At 43.8% G+C, this 17,660-nt stretch overlaps 1 protein-coding gene across 1 annotated transcript in view; it reads right to left on the bottom strand.

The window, feature by feature from the left end:
• Positions 1-17,660, bottom strand: part of SRBD1 (S1 RNA binding domain 1) — a 168,330-nt gene that overhangs the window by 14,712 nt on the left and 135,958 nt on the right. Inside the window, exons 17-19 of the mRNA XM_035111184.3 lie at positions 9,092-9,198; positions 7,502-7,678; positions 4,024-4,176 (exon numbers count right to left, since the gene is read on the bottom strand). Coding sequence (XP_034967075.1) covers positions 4,024-4,176; positions 7,502-7,678; positions 9,092-9,198 — 437 coding nt within the window. The remainder of the gene's footprint in view (positions 1-4,023; positions 4,177-7,501; positions 7,679-9,091; positions 9,199-17,660) is intronic.

The raw sequence follows: 17,660 nt of genomic DNA on the forward strand, positions 1-17,660 counted from the left end.
AGAAGATGACATCGCAGATCCCATTTTAAATTGGCCTAGCAAGTGACAGACACATGAACTCTGAAAAACGTTTCGAAGGTCACATACTAAAGGTCACATATTAAAAGTGAGGTCATCTGTGGGCATCTTAATGAACTGCTGTAAGCCAGATATTGATGTTTAAGATGGCAAGTAACACTTTTTGTGAACCTAGCATGCATGTATGAGAAGAGCTAGCTCAAACAAGGCTACTTGTTTGCATCTGATTAAACGAGACCACATTAAATGATTCCAACATTAAGGGGAAGAAACCCACTATGGTTGCCAATACAAATGCAATTTACACTCTAATGTTGGTTCTATATAGTGAAAGTTACAAAGACTTGATAGTTTTAAGTGACAATGAAGGCATAGAAGTTGTTCATCTCTGTCGTCTGGGCTTAAATAGCGGCTGAGAAGTAGGACTGGTTAGGCTGCAATCCCAACCACAATTATTCATGAGTAGAATATATGGAAAACAACAAGCCTTAGGGCGAAACTATGCATGATGTTCAATACATTTTTGCTGTGTGTGTGTGTGGTGAATTCAGAGTGGGCATGGGAGGAGAATTGTTACCCTTTTCTCCATGGCCTAGACATTGACATCACACTGTTAACTCATGTTAAGCTTGTGGTTCACTAAGACCCCCAGATCCTTTTCACATTTAAGAATGACATTGGCTGGAAATCGATAAGGTTACAGTGTCTGCATTTTCAGGCTACCAGACAGTTTGAAAAAACAACAACAACAGAAAGAGGTATTCAAGACCACCTTCAAGTGCCTTTTAATTAGCACTTTCACGGACTAGGGATTCAGCATTCATCCTAATTTGTTTGCTCAGATATTGGAAATTTAACTCACATGCTTCCCAATGTGTCAAAGCAAGAGTTTCCCCACACTTTCTGGTGCATAACCCTGTCCCTTTCCTTACTGTAAAGAGACAAGACACTTTGGGGAAGTTGCACAAGAGCACCAAATCAACTTGAATTGTGCTGCCCAAATTTGCTGGCATGTAACTGAATCCCAACCCGAAATAGCAACAGCCTGGAATAGCCCTCGATAGGTGGTTGTGTGTGTGTCTGCAAGGAAGCAGGTGCCCTTCATTGAGCTTCTAAAAGCCTCTTTCCTCAAGGCAAGCTTTCTGGACTAACTAGGGAGTTTGGAAACGTGTAACTAGAATGTTGAAACGGTAGCTCTGCTAGCGTTAATACCAGATGTCTACTGTGCTACACAGAAGTGGAGTTGGTTTCTAGTTAGAAGTGGAGTTTGCTCTCTTTGCTTAAGCTTAGTGCCTACGCCATTTACACTACTCTGAATCCTTGTAAACCAAAAGGTATGGGAAAGGGGTTTTTTTGGGGGGGAGGGGGCGTAATCTATTAACCAGGCATAGGCTGCTTGCCAGACGTCAGAAAATTCCTAGTTGGCTGTTTCCCAGGCTCCTATTGACCCAGGGCACATCAGAAACCCAGCGGGTGTTGGCAATGAGATACTCTTAGGATTATGGTGGATACGTTAGTGGAAAGGCTTTTACCCACCCTTTCTGATATAGTTAAAATGCCATGCCCATAATAATGTGCCAGGAAATAAGTGGAAAAAAAGTGGAAAAGAACTGGAATTCAAAACAACAACAGCAACAATATCTCCACCCATCTGACTAGGTAGGGGTGCGTATCAACAATAAAAATGAGTATTGATTATTTCCTTTTCTTTTGCCTCCAACTGGCATTCTAACATTCTGTGCCTCCATTGTTCTCAACCATAGACTTACCTTATAGACTTGCACAGTTTGTCTGACTTCTGGTTTCTTTAGACTCTTTTTATTTTGCCTCTCTCTAGCCTCAGCTACCACCAGCATAGGTTCTTATCAGGCAATTTTGGGCTTCTCGTTAAAATGTGTGGGTTTTTTTTATTTAAAAAATCACTTCAGTTGAGCATGGGACTCTTAATCTCAGGGTCGTGGGTTCGAGTCCCATGTTGGGCAAAAGATTCGTTGCATTGTGTTGGACTAGATTACCCTCGTGGTCCCTTCCAGCTCTACAATTCTATGATTCTATGTGCCGAAGAAGTCCTTCACGTACGTGGAATCAGGTGGCCCAGATTCTCTTCGAAAGGGATAGGCACTCAGACATGAGTTCACTGTTACAGGGAATAAGCCGCAAAGCCCAAAATATTGCTTGTCAAACTAATGAGTGTCTTGCCAGATTAAAAATAAAAAGGGAGCTTTTTAAGCCCTGTGATGTTATATACTGGGCTATATGAGAATGACATACTAGCATACTGCTTTAAAATACCTCTCCTAACTCTTTCATTTCCAGCTTAACAGTAAAGCGCTGCTGCAGGCAACAGAATATCAAGACGGCCTTCTTACACCCAGCTGAGCATGCAGGGATTGTGTGCTTGCTTCAGCACAAATAAATGTGGCAATATCCAGCGGCATTAACACTCCACTTTATTTCCTCATAATTGCTTATAAAGAGTTCTGCACCTACTGCTAGCATCATAAAAGCATAATTTGCAAAGGAAATGTAAACATATGACTGGAAAGAAAAGGGAAGTAATAGAGAACTGCCACTAGGCAGACATTTCATTTGCAAATCCTTGTACATTATTTATTCTGCTTTTATCCTCTTCTTCCTCAGAAGGAGATATGGGTGGCTTGCACAGTCCCTCGCTGCCCTCTTACATCTTCCCAACAACCAGGCAAGGTAACTTGTGCTGACAGCTGGTGACTAGCCCAAGATCACGTGGGAATCTGCTTCACATAGGAAGTCTAGCTCAGTTTTGCCTGGCTCCACCCACTTCTGCTTTTGGCCCCTTCGACACCTGACATATGGGCCCCAGAAGGTTGCCTCTAAGAGACTGTGGTCCTCAGGTCAAAAAAGTTTGCCCACTTGTAAGACAAAACACCACTGAGTAAGAAAGGGAAACCAGCAAGGCACCAATTGCAGGGGAAGGAAGGAAGGAGAGAGACTTCTGGGTGTAGGAAATATTTCTGTTGCTTTTGTTTTGAGCTCAGTGTTTTGAACCGAGTACTTCCTCGGTGACAGCTAATTTCAGTCCAAGTCTCTTCACGATGTTGCAAAACTGAGTTCAAATTTATTTTTATTCCTTTCTTTTCCTTTCGGCTTTATCCTCGGGATAATAACACCTGACATAGCAATAATGTGCTATGGCAGGGTGCCATTTCCGCACAGATAGAGTCATACCCCGGTTTAAGTACGCTTCGGTTTGAGTACTTTCAGTTTAAGTACTCCGCGGACCTGTCTGGAACAGATTAATTCACTTTCCATTACTTTCAATGGCAAAGTTCGCTTCAGGTTAAGTACGCTTCAGGTTAAGTACGGACTTCCAGAACCAATTACACTCATACTTCGGGTTAAGTACGCTTCAGGTTGAGTACTCCGCGGACCGTCTGGAATGAATTAATCCACTTTCCATTACTTTCAGTGGGAAAGTTCACTTCAGGTTAAGTACGCTTCAGGTTGAGTACTCCGCGGACCATCTGGAACGGATTAATTCACTTTCCATTACTTTCAATGGGAAAGTTCGCTTCAAGTTAAGTACGCTTCAGGTTAAGTACAGACTTCCGGAACCAATTGTGTACTTAAACCGAGGTACCACTGTATTACAATGTATGCTTGACATGGACACAACACAAGGAGTGCACATGTGTCAACGTCCAGAAAGGTTAGCAGGTTATCACTGCGCAAAATAACTTAACATTTAGGACCCTGGTCCATTAGCCCCAGAGTGACAGTTCCAACATACACAGGGGGATTCATATAAGCAGCAACAGTTTCTTTCGTATGGGTGAAGGAATGCCTTGTGTGTGCCAAAGGACGCCAAACAGAACTGAAGACTTTTAACTTTGCCGTCATTATACTACAAGACTTATTAAAGTCAATGTATTGCTCCCCTGATTTTTCCATTATCCGAGAAAAAGGACCATTTCCTAAATGAAAAGCTAAATGTGCTAACTGTAGACCCATTGTATTATTGCTTACCTCATTGCAATATTATATGATTCTGGGTGGATGCAAGTTTGATCCAAAGGATTTGGCCGTCGAATGATGTTTACTGCCGCTTTGGTTTTCTTCTTACCCTGCTTCTCGTTTGCAGCTGCTTTATGACCCTCAGCTGCAAGCTCACCCTGTTGACTGATGTCCAAAATCATGGAATAGAAAGAGAAATGTGGAGTTGCCGTTAAAAAAGAGTGTCCCTGAAATGAGTATTTACCTCCCCCTGTGCTAGCACTACAAAGGGCCAAGGAAATGTGATCTTATGAGTGAAAGCGAATTTCATAATTAGCAAACCTTTGGAAATCCTGGCCAGAGCAAACCCACAAATGTCCTAATCACATGGTGGCTATTATGTTAGTCTCACTTGAAAGATGTCTGGTGCAAACCTGGGCAGAAACACCATTTTAGGGGAAGTCCCAGTAAACCACAGAGCCTAGGGCTTGCCGATCAGAAGGTCGGCAGTTCGAATCCCTGTGACGGGGTGAACTCCCATTGCTCGGTCCCAGCTCCTGCCAACCTAGCAGTTCGAAAGCATGTCAAAGTGCAAGTAAATAAATAGGTTCCGCTCCAAGCGGGAAGGTAAACGACGTTTCCATGCGCTGCTCTGCTTCGCCAGAAGCGGCTTTGTCATGCTGGCCACATGACCCGGAAGCTGTACGCCAGCTCCCTCGGCCAATAACGCGAGATGAGCGCCGCAACCCCAGAGTCAGTCACGACTGGACCTAATGGTCAGGGGTCCCTTTACCTTTACCCAGTGGGTGAGAGCATGCCTTGAAGGTACAGAATGTCTGAGGTTCAATCTACAGCTAAAGGATTGTACCTAGTTGGGGAAAACACTGTTTTGTTCAACCCTGAGCACCTCCAGGTAGGACTGAGGAAGACCTCTCTCTGAAACCCTGGAGAGCTGCCATCAGTTTTGTAGACACTAATGAGTTGCACAGATCAGTGGCCTTACTCAGTCCTATGTTCTTTAAACCAGTTTTCAGAACTGGGAAGTCCTCCACCTAAGTCCTGAAGAACCACTTCTAGACGGAGTAAAGGTAAAAGCAAAGGACCCCTGGATGGTTAAGTCCAGTCAAAGGGGACTATGGGGTTGTGGCGCTCATCTTGCTTTCAGGCCAAGGGAGCCAGCGTTTGTCCACAAACAGCTTTCTGGGTCATGTGGCCAGCATGACGAGACCGCTTCTGTCGCAACTAAAGAACACCGTGATGGAAACCAGAGCACACGGAAATGCCTTCCCGCCTATTTATCTCGCACTGGCGTGCTTTCGAACTGCTAGGTTGGCAGGAACTGGGACTGAGCAACGGAAGCTCACCCTGTCTAGCCGGAGTAGTCAGTATCGGGCTGGTGGGCAAAGAGGACAAGTCAGCTTCGTATATTTTTAGCAAGCCTTCTAGATAATTTGGTATACAGCATATAAGAATAAAATCAGCAGAAAGCATTCATAAAAACATCACTGATTGGTGAAAAAAAGAAAATCTACCCAGCAGAGGCCTGTCTAAACAATAGTTTGCAAAAGACACCCGAAAGATGGGAGGAGTGGTTCCTGCTGAACCTCCATTGGTAAGTAGTTCCTAGTCAATGCCAACCAAACCTCAGGGGTGTAGAGAACCACCAGAAATGCCCTATCAGAGGATCTCAGTGATCGAGGTGGGGCATAAGGAATCGGATGGTCCTTAAGGTGGAGAACTTTAACCCAGTTGGCATCTGTATGAGACATGAATGGATTTTATATGTGTGCTGTTGTTGATTTAAACTGTGTGTGTTTATATATATCATTGTGTTAGGCGTTTTTACAAATATATATACTTTATTACATTGTAAATCACTTTGGGGTGACTCATGGAAGTGATTCATACACGGAATTCATAATACCGGTAATATGTTCTCTTGCACTTCCTCGGGCAGTCCTTTCCCAGGAGGTCCTTAGCCCAAATGGCTCTGGGTTTTGTACCGTTCCTTGCTTCTTAGGGAACATTGGAAACTGCCTTATGCCAAGTTAAGAGCTTTTGCCTGTCTGGTGCAGAATCGTCTTCACTGATTGGCAGAGCCTCTTCAGGGTTTCAAGCTGAGCCTATCTCAGCCCTACCTAGAGATGCTGGGGATTGAACCTGGGACCTCATGCATGCAAAGCACTATTGCAGCTCTTTTGGTTGGTCAAAATCTTTCCTTTCCACACATTTCTTTTTGAGTCAATTTTTTGGCTTTTTGACTTGATGGTTCCAACAGTTGTTTTAGGGTGTTCTAGGAGCTTTTTGCCCAAAACAATGGCACAGAAAAGCTTGGCTTACTTGAAGAGAAATGTGTTTGATGGCACCCTGAGACTATTAATCATCTTTTTTTAAAAAAACTAGAAAATGGCATGAGCTTTTGTAGCTGGTTATCTACTACTTCAGATGCTAAACTGCAATTTGCATCTGAAGAAGCAGGTTGTGACCTATTAAACCCCATGATATTTTGTAATAAAAAATATTATTAACTAACCGTTAATTAAGGTAATGTGCAGCCAAACATATATTCCTTCATGATGAAAGACAACCCAGTTTTCCTATCGCAGCAATTGATTTTATTTCCTTACTATTACACTGCTACAGCGAATGGGTGTGCAGCTATTTCCAACTTGCATCCTTACTTAATTTTTATGGCTTCTCACATGAGATACAAGTCCAATTTGAGATTGGCAGACATGACTGCATATATTAAACACATGTGTATCAGCTTGTGGGCCAAAGTGTATAGCGCTGGCCTGGCAGTCCCTTCCCCTGCAGAGACGACCCAAGTTGCTCCTCTAACATAGATACGGGCTCATAACACAGACTGTTCCATCTATAGATGGTCGGTGCAGCCAGCTCAAAGGTTTTAACATCTAATCTGTGCACTTTGAAGTTGGCCTTCAAAGTATCTTCATGTCTAAGGGTGGGGTCAGCCTTTGGAGTGAGCCCCAATGCTCAGCTCCAGACTGAGTTCAGCCGAGTTGCTATTGCATTACAGCTCTACTTAAAATTTAATTGAACTTTCGTTTGGGGTTTCTTCCATTGGAAGGGATGGGGAAGTTTTATTATGACACACAGTTCCAACTTGCCAGAGAATGTCTGCAGCTGCCAAGATCAAAATAGAAGGACAGAGAAGCCCCAGGCGGCAGAGCCAACAGCCAGAGATTATGGGAGTTGTAATCCAGCAATATTTGGAGGTTCCCCATACCTTCTCCAGCCCCTATGCCATATTGGCTTTCTCTAAAACAATGGCATACTAGTAACATGGCAGTTTCAAAATAAACCAGGTTACCCTCTCTTAGGGCAGTGGGAAAAGAAAACTTCCAACCTAATGTCTTACTTTTTATTTATTTTTACTAAGCTTCTGCCTCCCGTTGGAAGATGAGTGATTTTCTACATTCATTTAAATGTTACGGGTGACAAAGAAATAACTCTAACCTGTTGTCCACATCACACCTTAATACATTACCTGCAATGAGTTCTGATGTGCTCCTGGTTAATCCTGATAAAGCCAGCACATTGCTGAAAGGATTTCGGACCCAGTCCTTTGACATCCTTGAGCTGCTCCCGATTGATGAACACTCCATTCTTCTCTCGCCATTCAACTATATTTTTAGCCCTGTTGGCATTAAGTCCTGCAATGTGTCTAAGAAGCAGGGAGGGAAGAAGGTACCAGCATTGAATCACTTGTGTAAGTATTAAGCAATGACTAATGCAAAGGGACTGGCTGGACGACAAGGAGCGGTGGGAGGCACCAGCCGGGGAAATCCCAGAGGAGGAAGGCTTGGAATCTGGGGTTGGTGGTGGGACACTGAAGAGAGGTCGATGGTGGTGGTGAGATTGGGAGGAGGTGCTGGATACTGAAGAGACAACAGGGCTTAGTGAGCAGGAGGAACCTGTGACAGGGAGCAGTTCAGATTCCAGGGCTCAAGCACAGGAAGAGACTGCTGAAGAATCCTGGGAGTCTTCCCTTCTGGATGTGACAAGCTCCCCTCTGCTTTCCAAGAATGCACAGGATAATGAGGAGGGCAGAACAGAGACCTGCTTTTGTTCAAAATAAAAATGGCCAGTTAAAGTGTGTGTGTGTGTGTGTGTGTGTGTGTGTGTGTGTGTGTGTGTGTGTAAAAAATCATGTTTACTATAGTGGGGAGTTTGGCTCTATGTGAGAAAACAAATGAGCCACAATCAGGGACAATGTGTGAAGCAAAATCAGATTCTCCCTTCAAATGCAGGAATCAACATGGAAAATGAGCCAACCCACAACCCTGTTGCTGTTGGCATCCATGTGTCTCAAGAAAGACGATGGAGTGCACCTCCAGGGATGAAGTCAAACGGCTGCATTAGCATCACCGAAGTGACCTCTCCAGGGCGCAAGCCTGGACAGTGAGAATGGGGGTCCTGGATTGCCCAGATGTTGCAAGACCCTCCTCTCGGCCTCACTAATGTGGTCTAAAGGAAAGCAGAGCAATACGTTTGGCACCAGATTGACTGCAGCAATTGTTGGAAGGAGGCAAAGAAGGAGCCATCCAACCAACTTAGGGACTCCACTCTGGATTTGTGTAGGGTTTACTCCTTAGCCGTTTCTACTCCTGAAGATGTCCCGCAAGGTAGTGGATATAAACCCAACCCTACTGTAGCATGCAGAATAAGGGATGTGGTAGTGAGTGTGGTCTGTGGGCTTGGGAAAAGGCTCAGAACTTTATTTTCCTCTGTGTATTGTTAAAACAGTGAGCCTTTAGCTAGACACAGGGTTGATATTAAACTAAGGTACCAGAGTAGACCCAATGAAACAAAATAAGCACATCAGTTCCAGTTCTATATCCTACCAGTTTAAGACCTCTCAGAATGCAAGGGGAAACTATTCATGAAAGGAGAGTTGCACCCACAGAAGAAGAGAACAACTAACATTCTGTGGACAACAGACCCTTTCTCTCTTAAGAGTTAAATGTGAGGATTCAAGCCACTGGTCTCATTTGGGAGCCATGGCAGGTTTGAACCTCTGAACCCATTTGATCCACCTCCATGTGTTTACTGAAACACACAAGTCTTCCAAGCTCACCTTAATAATATTTCTGAGCAGATGTTAATATCAACTCCGACAAAGCTGACACATTCCTCCACCACGCTGTCTAGGGTTGCTTTGAGCAGGTTCTGAGATACATCATGCTGCAAGATTTGGGGGTGGGGGGTGGGGGAGAGACAAAAAATATATATCCAACAATAACTGAGCAATATCGGATTGCTGAAATACGGAAAGCACACAGAAATGAGAATTCCAGAGAATGGCAATTTTAATAAAACATTTGCTGGTATAATGTCAACACGTGAAAGAGCCCAGGAGATGCACATCTGATGTACTGCCACTGCTCGTACTGCAGAGTTAGCGTTGTTCCCTTGAATTTATTTTCAAGCTGTCCTTTCCTTTTAAAAACAGTTTGCGAGAACTCCAGATAGGAGCTATGCACATGACAGACAGCCTATCCAATTTCTTCTCAAAACAAAGACCCATTACTGGGCAAGCACTTGCGTGTTTTTCCTCTAAAAATGATATAATGGAAACGAAGAAAGAAGGAATCATTGCAAGAAGGAATTACTGCAATGTACTGGTTTTACTTATGCGTACCCCCTCCAGATTTGCTACATACTTGGGTAGCAAAATACTTAGTAGATTATTCATTGCAAAATCTGCCAATAAATAATAATCTGCATCCTGATCCAACGAATGGCTGTACATGTGCTCGGGTAGCTACAAGGGGAATTGCATGTGATAGATACACAAATTATTCCTAGCTAGATCAAGCAGCAGGAGCAACTTTTTGGAAGGAGGTATTGAGGATTGGATGCAGCCTGACAGGTGTGGTTCCAGCTTCTTTAAAGGGGTTGGGCCGCCTGCAGAGTTCCACATGATGCTGTGCATGTATAGTCCAGTCGCGGACGACTCTGGGGTTGCGGCGCTCATCTTGCTTTACTGGCCGAGGGAGCCGGCGTACAGCTTCCGGGTCATGTGGCCAACATGACTAAAGCCGCTTCTGGCGAACCAGAGCACCACATGGAAACGCCATTTTAGAGTACTGTAATTCAGTTTTACCAGAGGTTAAACTAATCCTTTTCCAGGGGACCCAGGTGGTGCTGTGAGTTAAACCACTGAGCCTAGGGCTTGCTGATCAGAAGGTCAGCGGTTCGAATCCCTGTGACGGGGTGAGCTCCCGTTGCTTGGTCCCAGCTCCTGCCAACCTAGCAGTTCGAAAGCACTGTTGAATTATGTGCTACCTCCTCTTGTTTGTCCTGAATCCATCTTCATTGGATGACCTGGGTTCTTGCTTGCTTGCTGTCCCACCTGAGGGCGCTCTGAAGCAGTCTGTAGGACTTTTTCTTCCAGGTGGTATTTGAGAGTTTGATTAGCTGGGGTTTGCTTTTGTATGTGACATTTTTGTCTTCCAAATGAAATTACCGGTAGCTATGCCAAGATTTCAGAATAGGTCCAAATGAAGAAGTTAGTACGTTTCTAAACTGTACTTAGGGATAAATATACGCTAGATGCATTTCAGTCCTGTGGCAGCCAAAATCTTCCCAATGAGCAGCACTGGGAAGATCAACTTTTACTACTGCCCATTGCTCCTTTTCAGGGTTTGAGTGCTTATTCCTGCTTTTAAAAGTTCGTCATACTTCGCAAAAGTTGAAGCATTTTAAATTTACCTATATACAGTACATGCACTTAAAGCAACAATAATGTCAACTTTACTGCTCTGGCCCACCAGAGCCAAGAAGCCTGAATGCTTTGTAAATGCAGGAGCTAATTCAATCACCATGTTGGCTTAGCTCAGGGGCTCTTATAAGTCACTCATATAAATCTGGGTTGATCTGCAGTGGTTTTGTGATGCATCTGTTCGGGACATCATGCTGGCCTTGAGCCAAGATCCCAGATTATTTCACCCAATAGTTTGTTTTATCTTGTAAGCCACTGAGCGTTTCGAAAGTTATTTTAACCAAATATGACATGCTACCAGCACCAGCCTCCATTGACTCATATTTGTAATTCATTAAATTGTGGTTAATATCAGATTGGTTCCCTAAGCTGCGCTCTAGCGAACCCTCATTCCTTTATCACAGTTTATCAAATTTAAGCATACAATGACCATGATGAACAGCAACATGAGATGCATAAGATAGGAAAGCTTCCTAAGCTCAACATAATACCAAACACCATTGATGTTTCAAATGAAGATGATGTCATGGAGGCACCATAATCCTCTTCTGTGTATTCAGCTAGATAATCTGATTGCACGCAATAGATGCTGAAGCACAGACACCAAGAACCTGTTTAAAAAACCTCCGGACACCAAGTATCTGTATTTTATGAAGTGATATATATTGCTTATATGAACAGGGATAGACAATGTGATGCCTTCCAAATGTTGGTGGGTTGGTCATGCTGGCTAGAGCTGATGCAACGATGTTATACCAGCAGTCTCTGCCAGGAATTGGAACCATGTGCTACCCAGAGAACAGCTGCAAGCCATCTGGACTGCCTGATGAGTTTCGTCTACTCAGGAGTAGCAGCTTCCTCACAGGTAACCCCTTACTCCTGAGGAATCCAGCATCTGGCAGCTGACTAGGCCTTCAGGCACCAGTACTTCCCCCAACTTGGTGGCAGTTCAGCGTGAAAGGGCCCTTTATATCTTGTGGATAAGGTTGAGCTTCCCTGACCCCTGAAGGCTCCAGATCACCCTTCTCTGTTGTCCACCGCCCACTGACATAGCCTGGTTCACTGTGACATCTACTTTGGGGCGTGCCAGATCTTCCTCTGAAGAGGATTCTCTCATCAGGGATATGCCAGTTACGTTAAGAGTGCAGTTTCAGAAGGTTCAGTCCACTATATTGATTCAAAGTCGTACCCAATCATAGTCAAACATGTTCCGCAATCTCAGGAACCATAATGCCAAATTTTGTGATGATATCTTAAGAGATGTCCAAAGGGTATTGAATGGATAGGCAAATATTTTCCAAAATATTGATATCATCAATCAATCAATTTCTTGTGCGTAGCCAAAGGCCTTTACAATGTACAGCAGAGGGCAAGAGCAAGGCTTTCCTCTGAAATCGCACAATATACAGTGGTACCTCGGTTTAAGAACACCCCTGTTTACGAACTATTCAGTTTACGAACTCCGCAAAACCGGAAGTAGTGTCCCGGTTTGCAAACTTTACCTCGGTCTAAGAATGGAAGCCAAACGGTGGAAGGGCACCGGTGGCGGGAGGCCTCATTAGGGAAAGCGTGCCTCGGTTTAAGAACGGTTTTGGTTTAAGAACGGACTTCCGGAACGGATTAAGTTCGTAAACCGAGGTACCACTGTATAATGTTTGCCTACCATGCATTTTTTTAGGGCTGAAGTGAAGCGGGAAGCGGGTAGCGCTGTAGTCTAAACCACTGAGCCTAGGGCTTGCCAATTGGAAGGTTGGCAGTTCGAATCCCCGCGACGGGGTGAGCTCCTGTTGCTTGGTCCCAGCTCCTGCCAACCTATTGATCTATCCATCATACACTCTCATGCACATAATCTATTTTCATTATTTATTTTCCCCTTCCCCCTTATAACTCTTGTCCCAGTGGCACCTCCCCTTCAGAAGTGGAGCCTGTCGTCTCAATGTGAGGGCTCCTTGTACCTTTCGACTGTGGATCCAATCTCAATTCCTTCGCACCGCTTGCTCACCCAACTGTTTATTTGTCATGTAATTCCGGGGAGTGACTTGACTGTCTGTACAAACAGTCTGGTGAGCAAAGCATGAGAGAGAAGGAACAAGGAATCCTTTGAAAGGAGTAGCTATGTGTATATTTCTGTCTTGCAAAAAAGGCTTATTAATTCTCCTTGTCAACGTGCTGCAGCTTTGCCCAACAAACACATGCAGCTTAACACCTGCAAGAGCAGTGCTCTAAAGCACCCATTAAGGAAGAGGTACCCACAAGTTTCTAATATTCAAAAGATAACAGCTGTACCAGATGGAGCAGACATCTGCTGTGAATCTATGCATGCTAAGGGAAGACACAAAACTCGACATATTTATAGGAAAAATAAAGAATCCCCCCTCCTCTCCCTTTTCAAAGAGTGTACTGTATGTCTAAACTCTGATCACCGAAGCAATATTTTTGGTCATCCCTATTATCTTTCGATTTCAATGTAAGATCATTGGGGATCAAGTTTGTGAATGACTCAAAACAGGGACGTTGACATCAAATCAACTTCAGTTAAAAACACAGGAACGGCATCATTTCTGTCTACCTGGTTAGATATTATTTGTCCATTGTTGTTTTGAAAAAGGTTGCTCCTTTAGCAAACTTCTGTGGCTCCTCCATCTCCCCAAGGCAATGAACAACAAAAACTCAGTGCCCCTCTGTTCGAATGAAACAGAAAGGAAAGGGGGGTATGCTAACTATTCCATTTCGAAGTGACGTCATGTACACCACAGGCAGACAATTGCAACAATCTCCCCAAATTCCAGATGTTTTAGACTACAACTCCCAATAGCCCCAGGCAACATGGTGAGGGATGATAGGAGGCAGCAAAGCTTCTGAATAACACATGGGTGGGCAAGCTAAGGTTTGCGGGCTGGATCTGGCCCAATCGCCTTCTAAATCTGCCCCGCAGACGGTCTGGGAATCAGTATCTGTCTACATGAGTAGAATGTGTCCTTTTATTTAAAATGCATCTCTGGGTTATTTGTGGGGCCTGACTGTTGTTCTTACATGAGTAGAATGTGAGCTTTTATTTAAAATGCACCTCTGGGTTATTTGTGGGGCATAGGAATTCGTTCATTTTTATTTCCCCCCCCAAAAAATATAGTCCGGCCCCCCACAAGGTCTGAGGGACAGGGCCACCTGCTGAAAAAGTTTGCTGACCCCTGGATAACAGCTGCTGGAAACCACAGGAGAGATGAGTGGTCTTGTGTTCAGGTCCCGCTTGCAGATTTCCCCCAGGCATTTGCTTGGCCACTGTGGGAAAAGGATGCTGGACTAGATGGGCCATTGGTCTGATTCAGCAGCTTCTCCTTATGTTCTTATACATGTTTTTTACAAATAGAACCCTCTTCTATGAAATAATTCCAAATAAACATCCTTTCCCTTCCCTGTTGACGAATGATGCATTGGAAATATTTCACATGGTCCTTCTTACAGTGCAGCCGTTTTAAAATAAGGCAACTTCATTTAAAGAAGCAGGCATTCAGAATAAATCATTTTTGTGGAAATCAGGTTTTTCACATGGGTTCCAAGTGAGACTTTTGGCTCTCACATTTTGAGGTTATCGCCAGCGAAACAGGAAGTGCCACAGGATAAAATTAGATCATTCAAATGTCTGGTTACGACTGCAGCAATAAAAAATAAAAGTGTTACACACTGTAATTAACCATCAAAGGAACTTCTAATATTAAAATTACACTTTAACCCTTAAGCTTTATAACCAGCAGCTTGTAAACCTGGTTTATACTCATTTCTCCCTTTGAAGTTATTCACTATTCAGAAAAGGGCCTGTAAGGATTTTTTGGTTTCCATGGATATTTTCTTTTGATTATTTCCATGACAAATTTGTCAACTTTACAAGTAAAAGGGAGATTATGGAGGCATGCACACATACCACAAAGCAAGCGGTCATATGGCAGTAGCTGAAAGACAGATACGTGGACGTTCTAAGCGTCTTCAGATATAGCACTAAGATGTAATTAGGTGATTTTTTATTCTTTTCCAGGTAGGAAAGGCAAAAGGGGGAACCTGCAAAAAAAAATCAGTTTCGGGGAGCAAATGAAAGCCTCACATTTTAAAACTGATTTGTTGCTATTAATCAAAGTTTACACTGGGACATTTTTTCTTAACTTCATTGATTAGGAGCAGCTAACTTTTTCAGCAGGTTGCTGGTCCACTGTCCCTCAGAACTTGGGGGAGGGCGGACTATATATTTTTGGGGGGAGGGGAATGAATGAATTCCTATGCCTTAGTTTGCCTACCCATGCTTAGGAGTCTTGGGGAAAGCCTAACAGCAGGAGATGAGGGATACTTCACCCTCTGTGAGGGATTCAAAATGGCGATCAACTAGGATAGGGGATAGGGAATCTCATGCCCTGGTGTGGGAGACGCAGTCCTCTCTATCTCGTCTTTGGGATTCTCCTCAGACCATGCCCCCTCCTCAGGCTACACCTTTCAATGGCTCTGCCACATGTAGACCTTGAGTGCTTTGCTGGAATGTATCCTGGAACTGTGATAATACATTGCAGGGGCTAGGTGACCCTGAGGGTCTCTTCCAACGCTACGATTCTATGAAATATGTGGGCATATGTAGAAACCACAGACTTATGGTTCTTAGGCTCCTGACGTTCTCAGGACAACCTGAATGTACCTGTCTGTTGCTTCACAGGTACAATACTCTCTGCAAAAAGACGAAGGTTATAATCAAAACATATGGAAAGGCCCATGTGAGACACAATGCGTAACATCCTTTCATGTGGAGAATTAAAAGACAATCAACATGAGAAAAACACCTTACATCTCACGTAGAAGCCTCTGAAAGTTCAGACCAGGGGTTTTAATCTTTAGCGTCTCCTTTGGAAAACCCCTTTCAATTAGATTCTAAGAACAGAAGCTTAGTCCTCTGATGTTTGATAAAAGAGCCTGACTTCAAGACTCTCTTTTGAAGATTTTTTTGCATGTGGTTTCTCCCTCTCCTCCCCACTCTGGACACAATTCGGGATATTTTTTGTTCTAGTTTGTACTTTTATTTGGATTCATTTCTTGTCGTTTCAAAGTGAAATGCTGTTTGTTTTTAACAGCAATATGTTACCTCGAAATATCCCCAGAGGCCAAATATATATATATCATCCCCAATCAATCAAAACATGTGAAAAAACTGAAAATACCATTACATTTTAAAGTGCATTTTGGATTATCCATCTGTGTTGCATTTACTTAGTCGTTTTTTAAAAAAATCAACAACAACACCAGCCACTGTTATGACTGTTACAAATGCACCCCCATCATTCTGCCCGGACACTGAGGTCCAGTGCCGAGGGCCTTCTGGCGGTTCCCTCGCTGCAAGAAGTCAAGTTACAGGGAACCAGGCAGAGGGCCTTCTCGGTAGTGGCGCCCGCCCTGTGGAACGCCCTCCCAGTAGATGTCAAAGAGAAAAATAAATACCAGACTTTTAGAAGACATCTGAAGGCAGCCCTGTGTAGGGAAGCTTTTAATGTTCAATAGACTATTGTATTTTAATATTCTGTTGGAAGCCGCCCAGAGAGGCTGGGGAAACCACTCTGAGTATAAATAAATTGTTGTTGTTGTTATGTTGAAAAATTAGCAATTTAATTTAATTTAATTCATGTATTGATAATGCTGATTCAGCCAGTTTAGGACTTGTCTCTAGGAGCTAAAACCAAGAGAAACAAACACACAGCAATTGGTAGTGGTGGGGTGTTATTCAAATACTTGTACCATCAGTACCACATTTCTACTTATTGTGAATCTTTTGGCAGTGTAAGGTATTTGCACAGGCTTCTCATTTGCAACCTGGCTAGGTTTAAGGATTTTGTGTTGCTATACAAAGCCCTGAACCACTTCACGCAGGATACCTTAAGGACCACCTGAGCCCTTGTATCCTAGTTGGATCACTGAGATCGTCAAGAGGAAGATTATCCACTGTTCCCCATGTTACAGAGGCCTATCAAGATAGGATAGCCACCTTCAAATATCTAAAGCAGGGGTCCTCAACCTAAGGCCCATGGGGGTTGTTTAACCGGCCCATGGACCCCTGCCGCCCGCTTGGTTGGCTCCTGTGCGCAGAGCAGAGCGGGGACCGCCTTCCGCGATGCTGGCTGGCTTCCAATGGGAAGCTGTGCATGCCTCCTCCGTGCCGGGAGGAACGCCGGAAATAGCGTTTGCGCATGCTGTCTGCGGGACAGTGAACCAGCTCAAGCCACAAAAACTTTGCCGACCCCTGATTTAAAGGGCTGTCACATGGAAGATGGCGCTAGCTTGTTTTCTCCTGATCTGGAGGCTAGGATTTCAAGTTACAAGAAAGGAGATTCCAACTATACATACAGAAAAACTTTCTGGCAGTAAGAGCTGTTTGACAGTGGAACAGTCTTCCTCGGGAGGTGATGGACTCTCCTTCCTTGGAGGTTTTTAAGCAGAGGTTGGATAGCCACCTGTCATGTATGCTTTAGCTGAGATTGCTGCATTGCAGGGTGTTGGACTACTAGATGACCCTTGGGTAGTATAACTTAGGTAGTATAACTTAGGTAGTATAATATGGCAAATGTTTCCAAATTATTTGTACAGAAACACAAAGATGGCTTGCTTGAGTCATGGAATCTAAGCTTGGAGCATCTATCTTACACCTCCTTACTGGTAGGGTTCGCATGGTGGAAGTAAGAGTAAATAAAGCATTTGGTACCCTTCCTCCCAACGTAATGGGGGGTGACCTAGTGAAGCCTAGCAGGACAGCTTACTCAATTGTCTTAACCCCTTCATGAATTAATTAGAGTTAAGCATGTTGGTTAAATGAGGCTGGGTATCCCACAGATTAAACGTATTTGTGCAAAAGGGGGTTAATTAATTCAAATAGGTAACTTGCCATAATTATGTTAGGTAT

The sequence above is a fragment of the Zootoca vivipara genome, chromosome 3 (assembly GCF_965207765.1).
Source record: "Zootoca vivipara chromosome 3, rZooViv2.hap1.1, whole genome shotgun sequence".
NCBI lineage: Eukaryota > Metazoa > Chordata > Lepidosauria > Squamata > Lacertidae > Zootoca > Zootoca vivipara.